Source organism: Brachycentrus maculatus, unplaced genomic scaffold (genome assembly GCF_059751285.1).
Source record: "Brachycentrus maculatus isolate JH-2025_06_01 unplaced genomic scaffold, ASM5975128v1 h1tg000039l, whole genome shotgun sequence".
NCBI classification, from domain to species: domain Eukaryota; kingdom Metazoa; phylum Arthropoda; class Insecta; order Trichoptera; family Brachycentridae; genus Brachycentrus; species Brachycentrus maculatus.
In genome coordinates this window covers 550,522-573,948 of record NW_028280793.1, presented here as the reverse complement: position 1 = coordinate 573,948, position 23,427 = coordinate 550,522, and the positions used below count along the sequence as shown (strand labels likewise).

Here is a 23,427-nt window from a genome sequence, read left to right as displayed (position 1 = left end):
ATTTAAATATGTTTATTTCCAGTCGTGTAAATCTAAATTTCAACATGTTTCTAGTCATGTAGTTTGAAATTTAAACTCGTTTCCAGTCACACGTACATTTATGATTATTTTCAGTCATTTAAATCTAAATTTCAACATGTTTCTAGTCATGTAATTCAAAATTTAAACGCGTTTCCAATCATACGAACATTTTAAATATATTTATTTCCAGTCATGTAAATCGGATTTTAAACAAGTTTCTAGTCATGTGATCCCAAATTTAGGCCCAATTCTAGTCACACGTACATTTCCAAATTCAAATATTTTTGTTTCCAGTCATGTAATTCCAAATTGATAAATGTTGCCATCTTCTCAAAACCTTGCTACACCAAAGAAATCGTAAAGGAAAGTACCTGCTCGGACGTTGACATCCCTGGAGTGAATGGATCCCATGGAGCTCCGCGCGAGGCAGATGTAAACCTGAGCGTGGACTTCCTGGCGGTAATCTTCGGCGCGGAATGGCGGGAAAACCAAATTTCCATTTGGCAGAACCTAGACATAAAAATAATTTTGACATCTACATTTTTACAAAAACAAACAGGTTTGAGAAAGAAACCATTGCTCCAAAAATACCTACGATGATAATATGATATTTTGTAGATTTAGTTGAACGGATTTGATGACACAACTGTTTGAATAAAATTAATTGTTCATTAGCATTTACAAATATGGCCTAATGATGAAGGATATTGCATAGTAATAGATTAATTATGTAGGACGCATGTTTGGATTAAAATAATAATAATTAAATAAATAACTAAAAATGAACAACGGAGTCCTGGTACCAACCCTAATGTACGGAAGCGAAACACGGAACTTTCTTCTTCTTCCTCTTCATCATCATAAAACATCACATTACACAATTGTAGTGTGTTTTTGTGTACCACAGATGCACGTGTTGTGAACTACATTTTTATCAACAACATTTTGAGTGTGTCCAAATACTAGTTCAAAAATCTTGGTTTTTCCCAATTAGGAGTTATTTTTACATTTTTTGACATTTCAACATAGATGAAGAAGAATATGGGTATATACAGGGCTTATGACCTGTCATAGGCTGGTTAGCCAGTATACGACATCTCAACATAGATGAAGAAGAATATGAGTATTTACAGAGCTTATGACCTGTCATTGGCTGGTTAACCAGTATACGAATGCCCTGTAAATACTTAAACTTCCTAATTCTTCTTCATCTATGTTGAGATGTCAAAAAAACATTTTTATTGTACGATTCCAATCACTACAGTGTTACCAGATAGAAATAGGTTTCCCGCGGCATCGAATAAATGGCCATTTTTAAGTCTGGCGCGAATTTGAAACCAATCACTGGACATTTTATATTCATGTATTAATTTTAAATCAAACACAGATTTTTTGAGTCTACTAAGTTGTATTTTATTAACAAGAAACACATAAAAAATTATATTGTGACAATTGTTTCACTTTGTTAGGGCATTATCGAACGAATGTGAAGATCAAATGGACTACGGTCCTTATGTAGCTATACAATTCTAAGTGACAGTTTTAACATGTGCAGCAATAATTACATCTACATATAAAAATTCTTAAAAATAATATTACCAACAATTGTATTAAAATCTCTAAAATATGGCCATGTCAATAAATTCTTCCTTTCCCAGAAAACAAATATAAGGGTACATACCTACATCCCCCATTAGCTACTGTTGTCTCCCATAAATTATTGCTGCACATGTTAAAACTGTCACTTAGAATTGTATAGCTACATAAGGACCGTAGTCCATTTGATCTTCACATTCGTTTGATAATGCCCTAACAAGGCGAAACAATTGTCACAATATAATTTTTTATGTGTTTTTTGTTAATAAAATACTACTTAGTAGACTCAAAAAATCTGTGTTTGATTTAAAATTAATACATAAATTAAAATGGAGTTCTACAAATTAAACGCCAAGTCAATAAATTTTATATTCATTTTGATTAAGTTATAACACACAATATGTGCAATTTTTTAAAGAAAAAAGTGCGTCTTATGGTCCTTAGAATACAATATAGCGCTGTTATTAGAATATAATGAGTCAGCGCATACTATATTATTCTGAATTGCATTTAAAACAGCACCTACCTATTTCCACGTCACCATGTATTTGTACTATGTAGTTACATGGTCTATTATACAATAACGCTCACCCTCTTACCGTGGCATATCATTTTAATCAAAACCGGTTAGGCACACAATGTTATGTACACCCCCTCGGACAAAATAAATAACAAAGCGGACCGCAGGATATGGTATACGAGTACATACGTTTACAATATTGCCAAAACGCGAGGGGTTTAGAAATACATACATACTATAAGTATCGATGAATAGAAAATATGTAATTGGCCTCTTTTTTTGGCGAAAATGTAAACCCTGTGTTCACTTGACCATATACTATAAGTTAACGGATACTAGCGAGAATTAGCATGTGATGAGAAAAATATGCATTATTTATTAATAACTAACTAACTAACTAACCATCACGCCCCTTCTCCGCAGGGGTAGGCAGAGAGAATAGAGCGCCACACCACTCTGTCCTTGCAAACATTCCTCGCCTCTTCCACGTTCATGCATCTCCTCATACATACCCGCCGATTGTTACGACTCCTAACCTGACCACTTTCAAGTATTCGGCATACCTGATCGTGCCATGTTGCGAGCCATCGCGAAAGCTGGGAGATTTTAACTAACTAACTAACCATCACGCCGCTTCCCCGCAGGGGTAGGCAGAGAGAATAGAGCGCCATACCACTCTGTCCTTGCAAACATTCTTCGCCTCTTCCACGTTAATGCAACTCCTCATACACACCCGCCGATTGTTTCGACTCCTAACCTGACCGCTTTCAAGTATTTGGCATACCTGATCGTGCCAAGTTTTTGTCGGTCTTCCTTTGCTCCTTTTTCCAATAACATTCCCCTCATAAATTTGTTTTACCGTTCTTTCCTCACTCATTCGTTCTACATGTCCAAACCATCTCAACACACCTTTTTTTAATTTTATCGATATTATGCTTGTCTCAGCTTTGCATTCTTTCCTTATTTCACCATTCGAACATCTATCATACATCGTTTTGTCGCACATTCTTCTGAGAGATCGCATTTCGACTGCATTCACTCTACATTCGATTCATTGCGAGATTTTAACTAAGAATTTTTATTTAAATACACATTTATGATCGTATCCTCATTAATATATTTTTTAAATGATTGAAAATACAAGAAAATTAATTATTAAGTAAGATAATTTTAAACGAACGATTAAAGTTTCATTTTTTTCAATTTCATTAATTGATTTGGCGGTCACTTTGTGGTAATATCTATGCATTTTAATTTAAATTTTACTTAATAGATTTATATTATCCACCGACACTTCGTGATGGAATTGCATTTTTAATATATTATTAGATTAAAACCAATATTTTTAGCTTTTTCCACTTTTTTTATTTGACCAGCGACCGGGTTTCGTCGTTACCGACATCATCAGACTGGTGGGAGGCTATACAAATTGTTATGTTATATATAAAACAAGGCAGGAGTTGATAACCATGATTTGATATAATCTTATTAAGAAATTAATTTCTCAATAAAATTATATCAAATCATGGTTATCAACTCCTGCCTTGTTTTATATATAACATAACAATTTGTATAGCCTCCCACCAGTCTGATGATGTCGGTAACGACGAAACCCGGTCGCTGGTCAAATAAAAAAAGTGGAAAAAGCTAAAAATATTGGTTTTAATCTAATAATATATTAAATTTTGCTTGGTAAATACCACTATTCCTTAAAATCTATCGTGACACGTGTTTTGATGCACTCTGCATCATTTTCAAACACCTGGATATTACCACAATGACTGCCGAATCAATTAATAAAATTAAATTAGTTATTATTAATAGGTATATTATTTCCACATCTAAAAACACACACATATGAGGCGAATGTGGTTGGTAATCAGTGGCGTGCCTAGGGTTTACCAGCAAGGCAAGCCCATTATTTTTCACATTCGTGAATACATGATGTACCTATAATTTCTTCACCTCATTTCATTCCCAGTATAGTAATCACCCAGAAAGTATTATAAATAAAAACAATGTATTGTAATCATTGTAAAAATATGCTAACATGTAACTTTTGTAAGGTATAGCCATCACCTTGAAATAAAGAAAATGTTAACTACAATAAAATATCTTCTTCACATATTAACCATAACCAATAAGTACCATCACAATATAATGGCATGCATAGTGTTTAATAATCATGTAAGCGCGCGATAATTTAAAAATAGTCATACATTAATTATGTATTTTTAATCATTTGGTCTAGATTTAGTCATTTTTATTTGGAGTTGTTAGGCAAGCCGGGCTTTTGGGCTTCTAGTAAAATAGAAGTAGAGGAAAGCTTGGCACGATCAGATATGTCAAATACTTGAAAGAGGTCAGGTTAGGAGTCGAAATAATTAGCGTGTATGAGGAGATGCATGATTTTGGAAGAGGTGAGGATGGTTTGCAAAGACAGGTTGATGTGGCGTTCACGAAGCGGAGTGATGGTTAGTCGATTAGTTACATGTAAAAATGACCATTTATAAGAAAATATCGACGAATAGCTTTTGAGCAGCGATAGATCTAATACAATAAAATAAAATAATCCTTCATTGCTCACCACGAATTTTAAGATGAAACTAGCTTAGGAAAATAGTTTAAGAAGAATGTGAGATAAACAATTATGATGTAATCTCACTAACTGTGGGCTTATCTCTATGACCCTTTTCCGTCTAACTCGTATCGCTGCAAGTAAGGTCAAAGAACTGTTAATGATTTACTCTTTATGTTAAAATTACTATAATTTCATGGAATTCATGAGTGAAAATTCTAGGCAAAACACTCGCTGATTCATCTCGGTTGATTCAGATCACATATATAGACGTGAGTCATTTGCGAACAACCGGATCTTAAGGACCCGTTCATTTACATCGATGAGTGACCGGATTCCAATTTTAAATGAATCTCGTTCACTAACGCTGACCCCTTCACCGGTTTCCGATTCACAGATTTATCGATTCATCGATTTATGAATGGACTTATAATTTTTCGGAATATCATTGAAAACAAAATAAATCTTATAAAACTATAAACATCGAAAATTTCAGAAGCTCGCTCGGATTTCTTTTCTGTACATTAATGATACTGTTCAATGCTATTTTAAAACAAATCTGTTTGAAAATTACACTCAAAGTATGGTATTTGAAAGAACTCTGGAAGCGACGTCATAAAATATTTGTAAAAAAGAATTTCATAGCCATTTTCAATTTCAATTTCAATTTTCAATTTATTCAATAAAAATAATATATACATAACAAACAATATTCAAGGCGTATATATTAAAAGTAAAAGTAAGCAAGAAGACTTAAAGGTGTAGAAGAATCCCGCTTCGGAAAACTCCTTCGGACACATGGAACAGATCAATATCCAATGTGATATTGTTCAACATAGCGGTAGCTCTTCCTACAGGCATAACCATCGGCAGGTTGGTCCTGTGTATAGGAATGTGAAACAATCTATGCCGACGCTGTCTTAGCTAACTATCGGGAACATACAGACCAATGCTCCGGATAATTTCAGGATTATCGATCATACCGCGCAACAATCGATAAAAATGCGTAATTAAATACACATTCCTTCTAGTCTCTAAACTATTTTAAAACTCTACGAACCACAAGTGTGTACAGCATAAGTATGCCGTATAATATAAAGTTTGATTCAATGTACTTAAACTTAATTTAATATTTAAAACATTATTAAAAGTTTTGAATAGTTAATATACAGTGTTCCCACCTATTTAATTTTAAGTTAATGAAATTTAGCTCTCAAAGTAAACATTCACCGATTTAACGTACTTTGAATATTTGAATCTGTTTACTTATGGGTTTGCCGACCACTGTTCTAGCCCAGTGGTTCCCAATTAGTTTTTCCTGTGCACCACTTCAAGAAAAACCTCAAACTTGCGTACCTACCCCTTATTGAGGGAATGATAAATAAAAAACAAACAAAAATCAGTTTTTAAACATTTAATACCATGAAAATTTTTAGTCAAAATATCAAACAAGTAAAGGAATTTGTTTATTTAGGCAGCAAAATTACTAACGATGGTCGATCAAAATCAGAAATAGCCGGATAAAACAAGCGAGAATCGCACGAACACAGTAAGAAGCGTGTTTTGAGTTTGGACACCCGAGCATTCAATAAGACTTTTTTTTAAATCTAATAATATAATGTAACTAACTTAACCGGTTAGCTTCGAAACCGGTAGACATTATAATTAAGTTATAATAAAATATTTATGATGATTTTAAAACAAAGTTACATTTTAATTATAAAATGGAAAATCACAAAGTTAGTGCTTCAAATATAAATTATATACTTATAATATATAAGTATAAAAATAAGAAAAACCTTAATCAAAACTTTAGTCTGGAGCATACTGTTGTATGGAAGCGAAACGTGGACTATCGGGCAGGCAGAACGGGTGCGGCTGGAGGCGTTTGAGATGTGGTGCTACAGTCGCATGTTGGGGATTCATGTAGGGAACAACGAGGTTTTAAGCAGGGCTGGGGAGTCTAGAGATGCTCACTAAATAAAGTGACACAACAGCGAGCCAAATGGATATGCCATAATATATGGTAAGACATCCAGGCCTGCTTCTAACGATTTCAGAAGGCACGTGCGAAGGCACAAACTACAGAAGGCGACCCGCTTAACCTATATAGACCAAATTATCTTGGATATCTTGTATGCCGAGTTGAAGAGACGGTTGAAGACTGACCATGAAAGAAGCAAACTAATCATCACAAAGAATATAATTTCTTGAACGTTTTTCGCAGATACTTTGTGGCACATTTTATAAACTTTATAAAATAAACAACTTTGTTTTTAACCACATTTTTATTGGTACACTTTTTCTCTCACCGGTTTCAACAAAGAATATAACTCACGAAGAAGAACCATCAAAATTCATATGACTGATTAATTTTCTCTGCATTGTATGTATGTCTTCAGTAGAATCAACATCTCTCTCTCACACACACACACACACCCTCTTACACACTTCACACATGCACATTCACCCTCTCATAGATACGCGTTCATTTGCTAGATCTACACTAGATCTTTTGTACTAATATTTTTGTGTTTCTGTGGTTAACTGTAATTGGCTCTATTTCATGTACAGGTGGACCTCATCTTTCGCACATTCGACTTTCGCACAATTCGCTATTTCGCACATTTAAAAAAATTTTTTTTTAGCAATAATACAAAAATGTTTTGTTTCAAAACAAAAGAAAGAAAAGAAAAAAAATAGTAAAATACAACTGACAAGTTTATTAAGAAAATATAATTTTTATTCAATATGTACTTAGTAGTTGTTTTTTTCATAAAAACAAATTATAATGTACAATTTTTGGTGTTTTTTAAAAAAAAATTAACCCTCTACTTTCGAACATTTAACTTTCGCACACATTTTCAGGAACCAATCATGCGCGAAAGTTGAGGTCCGCCTGTATATTTTTTTAATGTTTTGTTTTATATGTGTTGCTGTTGTTAATCCAAATAAATAAAATAAAATTAATATTATTTTAGTCAAGAGATTGCTGTTCGTACCCCTTTATGCGCCTTCGCCTGCCCCTGCTGTTACGCGGACCACTGTTTAAGAAACACTGTTCCAGACCAAACATGTATTTCTTTAGAACTCCTGCGATACGTTTATTTCTCCTTCTTTTACTCTCTTGACACAGCGTTTGAGACATTAAATTTTTTATTATTAAAATGTTTGTTTTGAGGTTCACGCATGTCATATGTACACACGAGACGGTATTTTGGATCCATATTATCTTATGCCCCATCGCGTTACTGTATGTGGGGTCTATGGAACGTGTTCTTTGTACCCGAACATATACCATACATTTTCCTATGCGTAGGAACTTTGTTCACATTATTAGTTTTATTAATGCACCAGCCAAAAACCGTTACGACATATGAAAAAACAATGTAGGTATTTTACATATCATAATAAACTTGTATATTCACGTTACATATCAATTACAGCATTTAAACCACGCCGTAACTTACTTAATAAACCAGTAAATTAAAAAAATGCTACTTCTATCTTGTATTATTTATTTATTTAAATGTCATGTATAGAAAAGAAATAAGTACATTGGGAGGCTTATTGCCAAAAAGCAATATCTTCCAACCAACGCAGTGTTATCTTGATCGTTTATACATGAAGGAAAGGTGATCAGCCTTCCGCTTCAGGTACCAGTCCAGGGTAATATTGAATAAATATCACTTATATTTATTTGACCCCCCCCTTTGGTAATCGAACCCGGGACCTCCAGTTCGGTAGCCGAGCTTGCAGACCATTACACTACCTAAGCGGACAAGTCCTCACTTACAGTAGGTACAGATAATTATTTATGCTTTAGTTTATATTCAGAAGATGGAAGCATTTGTAGCTTCCGAAACTAGTCGTTAAAATAAATATAGCTCGAGTGGTAAAAAACAAGTGTTTTCAGTCACAATTTAAAAAATGGTTTTAGTAGAATACCTAAACACATCGCGTGCAAGTATACTGTGAGTTTTACTGAAATTACTTAATATAATATTTACTGCACCATATTTAACCTACACCAAAAGAGAGTCGGATAGTGAAATATTAATTTTAGATATCCATCTTTGTGTGGCTGAAACAGCGTGTTATTTATAAATTCCTAAAAGCGTGAGATCGCGTGTCAAACACCCCTCTTAAAAACTCGATCCAAACTTGAACTTTCTAGCCACAATACAGTAAGCCGTCTTTCTAAACCAAGAAAATCTCAGCCAGTGCAAGAATCAAATGCATTTCGTTAGCTGAATGAACTTTTATTTAGCCCCTTGTATTAGGATGTATGCAAGATTATAACCGGATTATTTTACATACCTACTGGCAAATACCTGAAAACATGATAATTAAAAACAAATTATGCAGCTTATAATTTGTCCACTTATTTTATTCACAACATTTAGAGTGTACTGAAAATACCCAGGTTTCCATATTCTTCCTTCTCTTTGTTGAGATGTCAAAAATGCAAAAATAACTTCTAAGCGGAGAAATTCAGATTTGTCAACAAGTATTTGGACACACTCAAGATAAGTTCTAAAATAGGTATTCGACTACAAACGGATTACAAAAAAAAAATATGGTTGTTTGTTTTTTTTGGTAATGTTAAGCCAGTCTTGACACTGCTGTTGGGAAAACACATTTAAAAATTGCGTATTTCTTGTACCATTTATATCTTTCGAGTGTTTTTTTTAATGAGCTTTTTCGCACGCCTAGGAAGGAACCCTGCAATAATTCTTTCGAAAATTTCAAAGGGTTAACAACTGAGGCCATACATAAATTGAGATGTGCACAGTGGTCTATGGAGAGAAAATTTCTAGGAGTCTGAGATATCAGAAATGAAGAAATCATACGCCGGACAAAGATTGTCAATGTGATGAATCATATTGCCAGACTAAAATGGCAATGGGCAGGACATATTGCGAGACAGGGATGGACAAATGGGCATTCAGAGTTCTGCGGTGGAGATCATGGGACATGAAGAGAGGGATAGGCCGGCCCCAGAAAATATGTGAAAGTTCCCGTCGCGGTTAGTAAGTGGATTGAAAAAGCCCAAACGAGAGAAGTCTGGAAGGAATTAGAAGAGGCTGGCAAAGAAGAAGACTGTAGAAACATTCTTAACGTTATGCACAGATGCATTTTTAATAAGCCATCATATTGTATGGAGGAAAATACGTGTTTAGCATCCTTCAGTCCACAACAAAAGCTCCGAGGAACGAAGGCATATCTGATGTCGTATCTTAAAGCATGTGTCAAATAATTTTCAAAGCAAACGGCTAACGGACATTCCTAATAAACTAATGTCAAAAGCCAAGGTAAAATGAGCATTAATCACAGAATATTTAGTTAGAACATTAAATATGAAGAGATCTCTAGAGATTATTACAGGGTAACACAAAAATTCGTGCATTCGTGATGATTGAGAAGCCAATGAATTAAGATGAGTCCAAATATCAAACCAAATGGTTTTTAAACAAAAACTAACTAAACATCGTGCCGTTCCCTCGCAGGGGTAAGCAGAGAGGATACAATGCCACAACACTGTATCGTTGCAAATATTATTCGCCTCTTTGGCATTCATGCATCTTCTGATACATACCAGCCGATTGTTCCGACTCCTGACTCCTATGTATTTGAAATACATGATCAATGTTGAAAGTCATTAAAATTCTAAACTAAGTATACAAAAGCTATTCATAAGTGGATGATAATGAAGGTGGATAGATTTGAAATAGATCGCATCATTCGGCCATGTCGTACTTGATTGCATGTCATAAACAATTTTCTTTCATATATAATAGTTTCATAAATACGTATTGCAAAATGTGCCCTCAACGCGAGAAAACTCTATTAGGGCACATTATTGTACTTTGTAATTATGTGTAAATAAATATATAATAAATACTTATATCTTTTTTAAATTCCTGACTAGTACGACACGAAAGGTGACAGCTGATAACACGCCGTTAAGGGTTGCGTTTGCTATAAGTCTATTTTTTCGTTACCATATAAACCGATCGTTAAACGCCATTTAAAAATTCACCAAAAGTGTGTCAAAGACTTTTGGAACACCGTGTTTATTCCCAGAAGTAGGATAATCTGATAATATTCCAAAGAATTCAGTTTTTTAGACGCGGCCATTGTGCCGGTAACGGGCAAGGCCCACAAAACCAATGAAGCATGGAAAACGTAATACTTGCGCATACGATATGTAAGTAAAAACTTATATTCATAACTCAAGTACTATTTTTAAAAACACAAAGGTTTGAGAAGGTGTTTTGTGAATGACTCATGGCTCATCCGTGATTTATTACATATGTTAGAATATGCATATACCTAACATAATAAATATTGTGTGGATTTAAATGACAATACTTACAAATTTGTAGTACTTATACCCGTATTCAGAAATCCCGTTAATATTTGACCTTGTAAGAAAAAAGAGGATAGGATGATCTTCACCCTCTTTATACTACCCTCATCCAGTTAAAACTTTCAATTTGTATATTTTTATGTTTTTTGTTTTCTTTTTTAAGTAAATTATCAACTTAGTAGACCTTAAAAATCAGTGTTTGATTTTATTTAAGAATATAAATTATAGAATTCTACAAATCAAACACCAAAACAATAAATACGTTAAAAGCTGTTAAATGTAAATTTACAGTAAAATCGGGATATCAGGTTTGTTCCTAATTTTCTATAATTTTCGCAACCTAGTCATAAAAAAAATACTTTGCAAGAAAGGGTTTGTCGGAAAGCCTAAACGCTTCCTGATTTTAATATTCAAAATATAAACTATCAAATATCTAATACGTAAACTACCCTCGCTCCGTATTTGTGTACTTAAAATCAATATAGATTTACGAAATCTCCAGGGACAATAACAGAGAAATTTCTTTCTATATTTCTTGCACCTTCTCTTTACTTTCGTCCGTTCAAGAAATGTCAGTTTGACAGTCGGTTTTGTTCAACTTTTTTAATTCCTGAGCAATGTTACGAGTAGATGAAAATATATCGTTTTACATGCCGAAAACGACAAATGCGCGCAATACGTATGCTAAAAATACTCAAATTTAACATACGACGATATACAGAAGACGAACGACATAACAGAATTATGTTATTTTACCCTCTCCATATTTTAGCCCCCATGAGGTTTTAAAAAGAGCCAAGTTAAAAATGCCGCCAAGATGCTAAAAAGTACTTATTTTACGAAATTGCTTAGTAAGTAAGTAAAACTTGCTTGATCAAAATGCCACCACAGTGGCAGTAGGAGGACAACTTGTTACGTTTGCAAACAAAGAGCATTTACTCTATTCTCTCTGCCTACCCCTGCTGCGAAGCGGCGCGATGTTTAGTTAGTTAATTAAATTATAACTAACCAAATAACCTCTTATGTCATAGTCTTCTTCTACTGCCTCTCCAATAACTCAATTTATTGAGCGGGAAGCATGGATTTCTTTAGAAGAAGTAACTAAATTTGTTGAGAAACACCGATTTAAACTTGCATTGTATATGTGTGCAATATTCAATTTCAAATTCATTCCAAATTCGTTTATTCTATTTTCATTTGAATTGTCAGTTGAAAGTAAAACGGTTCTTTTTTTAATTTTCATAAATAGAATAATGTACAGTTAATATCGGCAGGATTGGAACGTAACGTACCTGGCGCAGTCCGGGCACGTCGCCGACGGCGCTGCCATCGCCGCGCACCCAGATGAGGTCCGGCGCCGGGGAGCCGCGCGCGCGGCACTCCACCACGGCCCCGGTGGTGTTGGAGAAGTCGATCCTGTTCGGCGGCTCCTTCACGAAGATCGGCCCCACCGTCTCGTCCTCGGCGAACACTGCACAACAAAAAACACACATTATAATGAATTCCGCTACTAATTATTTATTTTATTTAGGAATTTTAACTGTCAAAAGACGAAAAGCCACATACTTAGGCCACATATTCTGTGGAGAAAAAATACCTTTCTACAGCTTTTAGTATGTTGTTGACACCAATATACCAACATTCTTTACAGAGATTAGGACTCTAAGGAGCATATCTGGCAAGAGTTTACAAGATAGAATAAGAAACACGAGATGTCGTTAGGTGGGGAAGGCAACGAATAAGACAATGTACATATACAAGTATGCGCATGTGAGGAGAATTGAACCATCCAGACTCCCCCACATTGCACTGCGCGGCCAACCTCAATGTAGACTACTCCCGGGCACACCACCAAAGAGATGGATTGACAGCTGGGAATCAACATCGCAGGAGGCTAATCCCTCTTAAAAACAGGTCACAAGCTCTACACCAGGTCGACCATAGAAATCAACAAATAGAGCCGCTAATAATTTAGCAATGATAGCAATATTAAAGTAATTCCATCGTTTCTGTGACGTCGTCATTCAACTTACGAAAAAAACGTATTTACGAAGGCGAATTTTCCAAAAGAAAATGATGAATGAAAATATTGATTATATCGGCTGTTATAAACATCGAGTCAATTCTTTATAGGTTGAATATTTTAAATTAGATATTCCTCCCGTCTGACAATGATCCATTGGGGAAAAGAAGATAGTGGAAATGATTTAGCAAACAAATGTGTAAACCAGTGTCTGATTTTTTAAATTTGCAAACATAGAGCTTTTTTCTGCTCATGTTAATAATTCCCTAGCGATTTTTTAATTTATTTTATTTCTTTTTTATACATGGGAATGTTGGTTTGTTTGTCCAAGAAAGTTTCTATACTCGTAAGATAAATAATGAGGTAACCGACCAGCGTAAAAAAACTGCGAAGTCGATGCTCGACCTCGTTAGCATGTATTTATGGCTACTGAGGATATAAAAAATTCGCAGCATAAACTGGACGGTCATTTATATCTAGTATTTATTGATTTGGCTTTTAATTTGTAGAACTCCATTTTAATTTATGTATTCATTTTAAATCAAACACAGATTTTTTGAGTCTACTAAGTTGTATTTTATTAACAAAAACACACAAAAAATTATATTGTGACAATTGTTTCGCCTTGTTAGGGCATTATCAAACGAATGTGAAGATCAAATGGACTACGGTCCTTATGTAGCTATACAATTCTAAGTGACAGTTTTAACACGTGCAGCAATAATTTATGGGAGACAACAGTAGCTAATGATGCGTTATGGATAAACTAATAATTACATCTACTTATATAAATTCTTAAAAATAATATTACCAACAATTGTATTAAGCTTTAAAATAATAATTCTCTAAAATATGGCCATATCAATAAATTCTTCCTTTCCCAGAAAATAAATATAAGGGTACATACCTACATCCCCCATTAGCTACTGTTGTCTCCCATAAATTATACATATATATCTAGTATAATCACGATTATCTTGCTTATAAATTATACACAAAGTTGCAACCAAATACACGTTATATGATAATAATTTTAGATAATTTATATAACGCCACTTTCGTAAAATACTACCTCAAGGGCGCTTCATTGTAATTTAATTAAGGAAAAGGACATTGTGAAAAGGATTTAGCAAACCAATGCGTTTTTAATTTTTTTTTCTTAAAGATCATCTCACTCTTACTGTTACTAACTACTGGTGGAAGAGCACTCCATGCCATCGGTCCCACAACAGCAAAGGCAATATCACACTACCTATATCAGTTGTAGCCGATCGAAGCGTGAGACGTCTATTGACCAATGTGTTTGGAATGCACAGCTCTTTTAGATACTCTGCAGCCATTTTATGTTTAACCTAAGTTAACCTTTTAAAAAGAAACAAAATATTAGTTCGTTTCTAGACGATATTCAATAAGCTATGCATATTTAATGTCATTATTTAACGTGATTCGGCACTTTTGTATTATCTATCCATTTTCAATTAAAATTTTACTTGGTTAGCATCATTATTTCTTAAAATATATTTTGACACGTGTTTCGATGCATTCGGCTTCATTATTAAACACCGTATGTGTATGTGCCGCGTAATAATTTTGTATATGTGAGAGTAAACCCAGTATTCCATAAATCGCAACTTAATTTTCTTTATACGCTTTAAATCCTGGTAACATTTGACGTAATTTAAAACACCGTTTTAGTATTGAAAAAATAAATTTTTCTTCGAAATAAATACATGGTTTCGAAAAGAAAAGAGTTACACAAATAAGGAGTTTAAAAAAATCAGTTTATGTATATTATAAAAAAACGAATTCTAATATATATTCAAAAAAAAATGTGCGCGGAGACACGTCTGTCGCTTACTGAATTGTATACTTAAAAGAGTACCCCCTTATAACACCATTTTTGTGCTGAAAAAACAAGTTTTTCGCGTAATAAAAAAAGTCGCGTGCTGATTTTGTATATTTGAGAGTACACCCTTAAGAACTAGAAAGAAATATAAAAAATGGGAAAAATTACAGAAACGCATTAGTCACACCTCTAGTCGGCATTCGGTATGTGGCATGTCCTCACAATAGCTCAGCTATGAAAGCATTGCTCATTTAATGATAAAGCACATTATTTACTCGAACAAGTGGCGCATACAGCGCACTGGGGGGACGAGTGGTGTTTAAACAATGCATGCTTCATTTATTGTCCTCGGGGCCAGAGTGTCGCGGGAAGGGGACTCGGGAGAGGTGTCAACAAAGCTATCCGACCGCGTAACCGTGGAAATGTCGGAATACTGATCTTATACCGGAACGATATGGCACTGCATCCTGTGGTATTTGTAAACTCTTACCACTCTGTAGGCCAGACATTCTGGCCCGTATGATTCTAGTAGGCAGCTCCGTGGGCAACGTCTGGCATAACTTTTATCACTGATTTCTCTATCACCCAAGTATATTCCACCAAAAAATATTTCAGATAAATACAGTTAATCTTAATTAACATGGTCATACGAATTGCCAGACAGGGTGTCCCAAAATCAGGGAACCAAAATATTTATTTTGATGGTAGAAAAACGTCGCATTTTTTTGATCAGAGTAGCTGATCAGTTATGAGAAAAAATGATCAGAGTGGAAAGGGTTAAGGTAAAGATAGTCTTGCTACTAATTGAGCATGCTTATGAGCATACTCTAATCCTGTATACATTTTATTTTTGATTTTTTAATTTTGATTTATATTTGACATCTCAACATAGATGAAGAATATAGGAGTCTTATAAGCGAGAAAACCCAGATTTGTAAACAAGTATTTGGACACACTCAAAATGTTGTAAATTTTAAATAATTATTTAAAAACACAGGATGTTACTAACATAACCTATGTTATTTTCAACATTTTGAGTGTGTTCAAATACTTGTTCACAAAATCTGGATTATCTCCAATTACTGATATAAGAGTTTCTGTTCAATAAAAACCTTTTTTCATCTCACCAATAAATTGATGTCTCTAGTGAAGTTCTAGTGATTCAATAACAATGTTTCTGAATCGGTTCATACATATAGAACTTCCAAGAAATTGAGTAGTGTGTGTGGTTGTCAATAATGGGTAGAATTGGTGAATGTTACACGCGTGTAAAGTGATCACTCAAACCAGCCTATGACGGTCGTCAGCCCCGTAAATGCCCAGACTTCCATATTCTTCTTCATCTTTGATGAGATGTCAAAAAATAACATAACGAATCTTATTTTCACCTAAACTACGGTTAAAGTTACTTAGAAAATATTTTTTTAATATTTTTTTAAAACACAATTGTCTCGTTCAATTTTTTAAGTTTTTTTTTACATGACCGGCAGCTAGAACAGCCCCAGTCGCCAAATTAATTAAAATTAATTAATTTAAATATTTCAAAGTCGGTGTACGCTGAGTGCGTAATTAATACGGTAAAATAATTTACTAAGTGTCAATTTTATTTTAAGTTAGGACCAAATTTTCAAAATATAACGTTATTTCATACTTCTTGCTTATGTATGCAATGACGAGCACATTAGTTTCGACACGGTTTTCATGGACGATTAAGTATAAGTGAATGGAATAAAATTAAATTTTTAGCCATCAACATGAAACAAAGTGCAAAATAACTATTATTTGTACGTAATATCGCTTGTAAATTATAACTGTGTCTAGCGTCTAGTATATTTGATAATTTGCCATCAAAAACATTAGCTGGAAAGAAATATTGACCGATAAAAAGCAACGAATACCATCCCAAAATTAACATCATTAATTGATTCGGCAGGCACTTTGTTGTAATATCTATCCATTGTAAATACCACTATTTCTAAAAATCTATTGTGACACGTGTTTTGGTGTATTCCGTATTAATTTCATTTGTATGCGGTGTTAATAATTAATAATGCAAATGTCCCGAGGACCAACATGCACTAGGCCGACCAAAATCGCATGTGATCAACATTTCTTCACTGTAATATTTATTTAATATTACCCTGGACTAGTACCTGAAGCGGAGGGCTGATCACCTTTCCTTCATGTGTAAACGATCAAGGTAACACTGCGTTTATATGAAGCAGTGCCCTATGCACCAGTGGGATGCGGATAAGGGTTTTATGATTGTTATTATTAAGTATGTAGTTATAAGTGTGTGAATAGTGCAATGGTAGTGACGTGTAGTATTGCTTGCATGCTGTTGTAGTGATTTTCCTGACGAAGAGACGGGTACGTCTCGAAACAGGTAGAACCGGTAAAATCTCTGAGAGTGGATATATATATACTAATATTACTAAAAAAATTGTAAAAAAATATAATATTAAGATTAAAAAAATCTATCAAAACAAGAATGCAATAAAAAACAAATGCAAAAAACGAAAACGCTTAGTGACAGCAAAGTCAAGTGGCACGCTCTCTGCCATGAGCAATGTTAGTATTGCATGTGTTGATAACAAATGGCGCTACCATCGCAATAAAAATGTTTTAAAAACATAATATTTTTATCTAGCACAGGCAGAAACACCAACAGATATATCGTAAAAACAAAATAGATATAAAAATACGCACGTATTTAAATGCAATGTGGTGCAAATTTTCACAGCGATCGGTGAATAGGTTTAGAAGATTTAAGATTTTGAACAAATGAACATTCAGTTTGTTATTTTATAGATTGTTAGGTAATAAGTATATCGGAACCAGGAAGAAGGAAAGGCTTCTCGTAAATAATTGTAAAACCTTGAATACTTTATGCAAATTTCTGATATACTTGCACACCCAATTCGCTGTAATATTATACGTCACACTTAATGATTCTTATGTATTTTATAAACTCGTTGGAAAATATATGATATGATTGAATTTGTACTTGAAATAAGCGTTAAAATTCCATATATACTTGTATTTCATATATTCAAATAACATATACTAAAATTTGTTAAATGAAGTAAAATTTAAAAGACCATAGACATCAACAAATAGAGCCGCCAATAATTTAGCAATGTTACCAATATTAAAATAAGTCCATCGTTTCTGTGACGTCATTCATTACCAACTTACGAAAACAACGTATTTACGAAGGCGAATTTTCCAAAAGAAAGTGATGAATGAAAATATTGATTATATCGGCTGTTATAAACACAAAATGAGTCTCATACAATCCTTTATAGGTTGAGTATGTTAAATTAGATATTCCTCCCGTCTGACAAAGATCCATTGCAGCTAAGGACGTTGAGCAATTTATAAAATAGGATCACATCTGCTGATTTTCTGCGATCATCCAGATCATCATATCATAATTTTAAAGAAGATCGTAGAGTCTACACTATCTGATTGATCACTAGTATCTATGGTGATTAATGTAACGCCATGGCATTCTGTAGAGGTATATAACCTATTCACAGAGCACTTAAAACGTGATTGAGATTCCTTGGAATTATTCCACGCCTTACACAAAAATGCATATTATATTATACATACCTGAGTCACGCGAAGTGCGAGTCAACATATTACAGAATTGAATCCGAGAAGAAAATGATTGTCAAGTTACATTGTTACCCAAATTGGATGCCCGAACCTTAATCTTATTATGTACACATACATACATACACAGATACATAGGTGTATGGTGTTTCAATCCAAACGAGCATTTGAAATGTTAAGTAGAATTTTGTACATACGGATAAACTTCGTTTTACGCCGGGGCTCTGTTACGAGAGACACTGATATAAAGAAATCGGCGTAATGTGAACACAAATAGAATAGACGATATAAGGTTAGGTTCCGTGTCAAAATTCTAAGAACAATCTAACATGATTATTTAATACATAGCCTATATCGCTCACTCCTTTCAAGAACGTCATAAATCAAAAAACTTTTTTTTTAGAATTAATTTTTTAGAATAAATTTTTCAGTAGAACGTTTTTAAAGTTTAATATAATACAATGTATTAAAAATAAATATCAAGCCACTTATTGAACTTTTTACTGCGCAAAGGATCTTTTTAGGTAAAACCTGACTGTTTTTTCTCCATTTGAAAAATATTTAGTATGTTTAAAAAAATAATTACACAATACCTTTTCTTCAAAATGCAAAAACAGCACTTTCTGCCCCGTAGCGGGTAAATATTAAGTTAAAATATGCCGCTTTTGTTGGGATATAGTACATTTTCTAGGCATTCCGAAAACATGCACAACTGAAAACTGACGATTTTTTATTTATGACGTTTTTGAAAGGAGTGAGCGATATGTTATACATATATTCAAAATAAATTATAATTGTGTCTTACAAATAAAGATTAAATTCGTTTACAAAATAAATAATCTCCTGATATAATTTAAGAATCTTGTCCGCCTCCGTAGTGTAATGGTCAGCACGCTAGAATATTTCGATGTTTTGTCTAGTTTTTGTTCAACTAAGATACTCGTCCACAATATGTTTAACGTACCGGAAGTAACATAAAATATTATTTTTTGACATCTCATCAAAGATGAAGAAGAATATGGAAGTCTGGGCACTTACGGGGCTGACGACCGTCATAGGCTGGTTTAAGTGATCACTTTACACACGTGTAACGTTCACCTATTCTACCCAGAGTAGTGTGGTTGTCAATAATGGGTAGAATTGGTGAACGTTACACGTGTGTAAAGTGATCACTTAAACCGGCTTATGACGGTCGTCTCCCCCTTAAATGCCCAGACTTTCATATTCTTCTTCACCTTTGATGAGATGTCAAAAAATAATATGAAAATTACTCCTATAATTGGAGATAATCCAGATTTTGTGAACAAGTATTTGGACACACTCAAAATGTTGTAACTTTAAATGTATATATGTCAAGTTTGGATTGTCCCTTTGATTGTATATATGCCTGGGTACAATTTTTTTCATTGTGGAAAATTGCAGATTTTGAACCATTTTAAACCATTGTTAACTTTGTGGTATGGTAATATAACACTATCCTTTTTCGTTCACTTTGTGTAATGACATTCATATTCACATCTCAATAAACAACTTTACCTTGTTGAGAATGAAAAACTCGAATTGAATTATCTTAAACTATCTTTTATAATTTGCAAGCAATTCACAATTAAATAAGTTAAAATAGCCTTGAAGCCGAATGCATTTATTGACCAAGCTAGAGTAATGACATCATAAATATATTGAGTGATAAAATGTTGTCTTATGGCTTCTACACACAGGCGAATGTTTTCACATATCGCTCACTCCTTTCAAGAACGTCATAAATCAAAAATCGTAAATTTTTTTAGTTGTGTATGCTTTCGAAATGCCCAGAAAATGTACTTTATCCCAGCAAAAGCGGCATATTTTTAACTTAATATTTACCCGCTATAGGGTAGAAATTGTTGTTTTTGCATTTTGAAGAAAAGGTATTGTTTAATTATTTTTTTAAATATACTAAATATTTTTCAAATGGAGAAAAAACCTTCAAGTTTTACCTAAAAAGATGTTTTGCATAGTAAAAAGTTGAATAAGTGGCTTGATTTCTATTTTTAATACATTATATTATATTATCAAAATTTTAAAACGCTCTCCTGAAAAACAAGTTTTTTGATTTATGACGTTCTTGAAAGGAGTGAGCGATATGCATGTTTATAAACGATACGTTTTTTGTCTGTTATTATTGTGTGTAGCGTTTTCCGTCAGCTGTGCATTTTGCGGCCAATATCGGTTTTGGATCTCTATCGTATATCATGCCGTCGCGTTTTTTCGTTATTTTTGTTTACCATCATGGCGACCCAAAGTGAAGTGAAGTGAACTTTCTGTGATTTTGTCAGGTTGGCAATCGGCAATTCATACTATATTCATGGTTGTCAGGTTGCAATTCTGAAAGTACAGGGTAGTCAGACACGTGCGTTTACGTGTGTGTATCAGCCTTGAAATAAACGGACAAAAAACTAATTTCCGAAGTTATATTTATGCTTCGATTGATACCTTTATTAACATGCTACTTCTCGGCACTATGTTTGAAATCAAAATGTAAGTAGTGTGGTTCCTAATGATGGGTAAAAAATATGTAAGTCAAGACTTACGACCTGTCATTGGCCAATTTAAGTAATATACGTGTAAAACTCACTATTCTAACCACGATTGACAACCTTACTACTCAAATTTCGGAAGTTATATTTTGCTAAGGTTGATTCAATTGAAGCATAAATATAACTTCTAAAATTTGAGTAATGTAGTTGTCAATCATGGGTAGAATTGTGAATGTTACACTGTATAAAAGATCACATAAACCAGCCTATAACAGGCCAAAATCTCTATAAATACCCAGACTTCCATATTTTTCTTCGTCTACGGGTATGTTGAAATATCAGTAGCAGATCTATTGTTAACATAATATACATAACATGTTGACATACAGAGATGCGAATGGTTTGGTTACTTTGTGTTTTTTCTGTTTGAATTTACTAACCAATAAAAAAGAGATTACGCTATAATTTATCGATTGTTTATTTCCATAAGCGGTCATCCACATTGGTAGTCGTATTGCACATCACTACTGTTTAAAAATAAAAATCTATTGTACAATACCATATTTATTCTAGTTAAATCAGTATGCAGAACAGAGCGAGAACGCAAATTGAATTCTAAAGATACTTCATCGGATGACTCAAAGCAATCCTTTTACATCTAAAGAAACCTGATCTGATCTGTAATATATAGGCTAGCTATGCACAGAATAATACTGAGCACACCGTGTACTTTATAAACGTTTAATTTGGCTGGCGACAGACACGAGGTGGTTGAGAAACACCGATTTAAACTGTTTGCGGTACATTATTCAATTTCAAATTCATTCCAATTTCGTTCAAATGTGTGTGTATGTTATTCAATTTCAAATTCATTCCAAATTCGTTCAAATGTGTGTGTAGGTTATTCAATTTCAAATTCATTCCAAATTCGTTCATACAATTTTTATGTGAATTGTCGTTCTTTTTTATCTTAATGAATAGAATTTTGTAAAATAATATTTCAGACATGGAGAATGAAAAAAACCTCGAAAATGGAATAAACGAATTTGGAATGAATTTGAAATTGAATAATATACACACAATGCAAATTTATATCAGTGGATCTCAACAACCTCCTGTCTGTCGGTAGTGACTTTTTCTCCTTTAAAAAAACACTCATCCTCTCAACAAAGTCCAATATGGCGGACAAGCTTCAGCAATCGGAAAAGCACCAGAAGACAAAAAATACAACATAACAAAATGACTTAACTATGTACAATATAAATATTAATAAACAAAATCATGGACTCTAATAGACTCTAAGGTAGACTTAATATATTAAAATAACTTCCTCTACAAATTAAATTTACATTGGCAGCCTTACGCCCATGACGCAATATCTACCAACCCACTAAAAACAGACATATATATATAGTAATATTGGTCAAGGTTTGTTCCTTATACAGCTGTCTTAAATAAATGAGCAGATAGTGCTTGTACATAAACGTAAGTAACACCATACAGTGTTAGAAAATGGTGCGGAATGCATCGAAACGCGTGTCATAATAGATCTTAAGAAATAGTGGTATTTCAATTCAATTCAAACCCTTATCCGCACCCCAATGGTGCATAGGGCACTGAATTATACACAGTGTTATCTTGATCGTTAACACACGAAGGAAAGGTGATCAGCCGTCCGCTTCAGGTACCAGTCCAGGGTAATATTGAATAAATATTAGAATGAAAAAATCACTTACATTTAAAGTGATATTTACCAAGTTTATTTATGTCCGCCTCCGTAGTGTAATGGTCAGCACGCTCGGCTACCGTTCTAGAGATCCCGGGTTCAATTCCCAGGGGGGGGTAAAATAAATATAAGTGATTCTTTCACTGTAATATTTATTCAATATTACCCTGGACTGGTACCTGAAGCGGAGGGCTGATCACTTTTCCTTCATGTGTAAACGATCAAAATAAAACTGCGTTTATATGAAGCAGTGCCCTATGCACCACTGGGTGCGGATAAGGGTTTTATTATTATTGTTATTATTATTTATAGTGGTATTTACCGAGTAAAATTTTAATCAAAAAATTAATTATTCTGCCAGTAGAGGGATCAAAATACCTAATACTTTTAGACTTTTATTACCATTTGATTTTTAGTCCAACTGCATACGACTACAGGACTGTATCGATATCTTGTATGCAGTAACAGTAGACGTCGCGTCGTGTCTTCACGCCAATAGCATAGTCGTACCTTCACAGACACCTGATACATACATAAATACTAGTATTATCACTGATGCACGTCGACAGAGTCTAGTTGCGTGTCACTTAACGCATATATAGGGTGT

At 33.8% G+C, this 23,427-nt stretch overlaps 1 protein-coding gene across 50 annotated transcripts in view; it reads right to left on the bottom strand.

Annotated features, from left to right (window-relative positions):
- The window catches only part of Dscam1 (Down syndrome cell adhesion molecule 1), a 140,275-nt gene that overhangs the window by 72,126 nt on the left and 44,722 nt on the right, over positions 1–23,427 (bottom strand). For all 50 annotated transcript variants that reach the window (XM_088277108.1, XM_088277050.1, XM_088277076.1 and 47 more), the window contains exons 3-4: positions 12,381–12,559; positions 393–531 (exon numbers count right to left, since the gene is read on the bottom strand). In XM_088277108.1, coding sequence (XP_088133234.1) covers positions 393–531; positions 12,381–12,559 — 318 coding nt within the window. The remainder of the gene's footprint in view (positions 1–392; positions 532–12,380; positions 12,560–23,427) is intronic.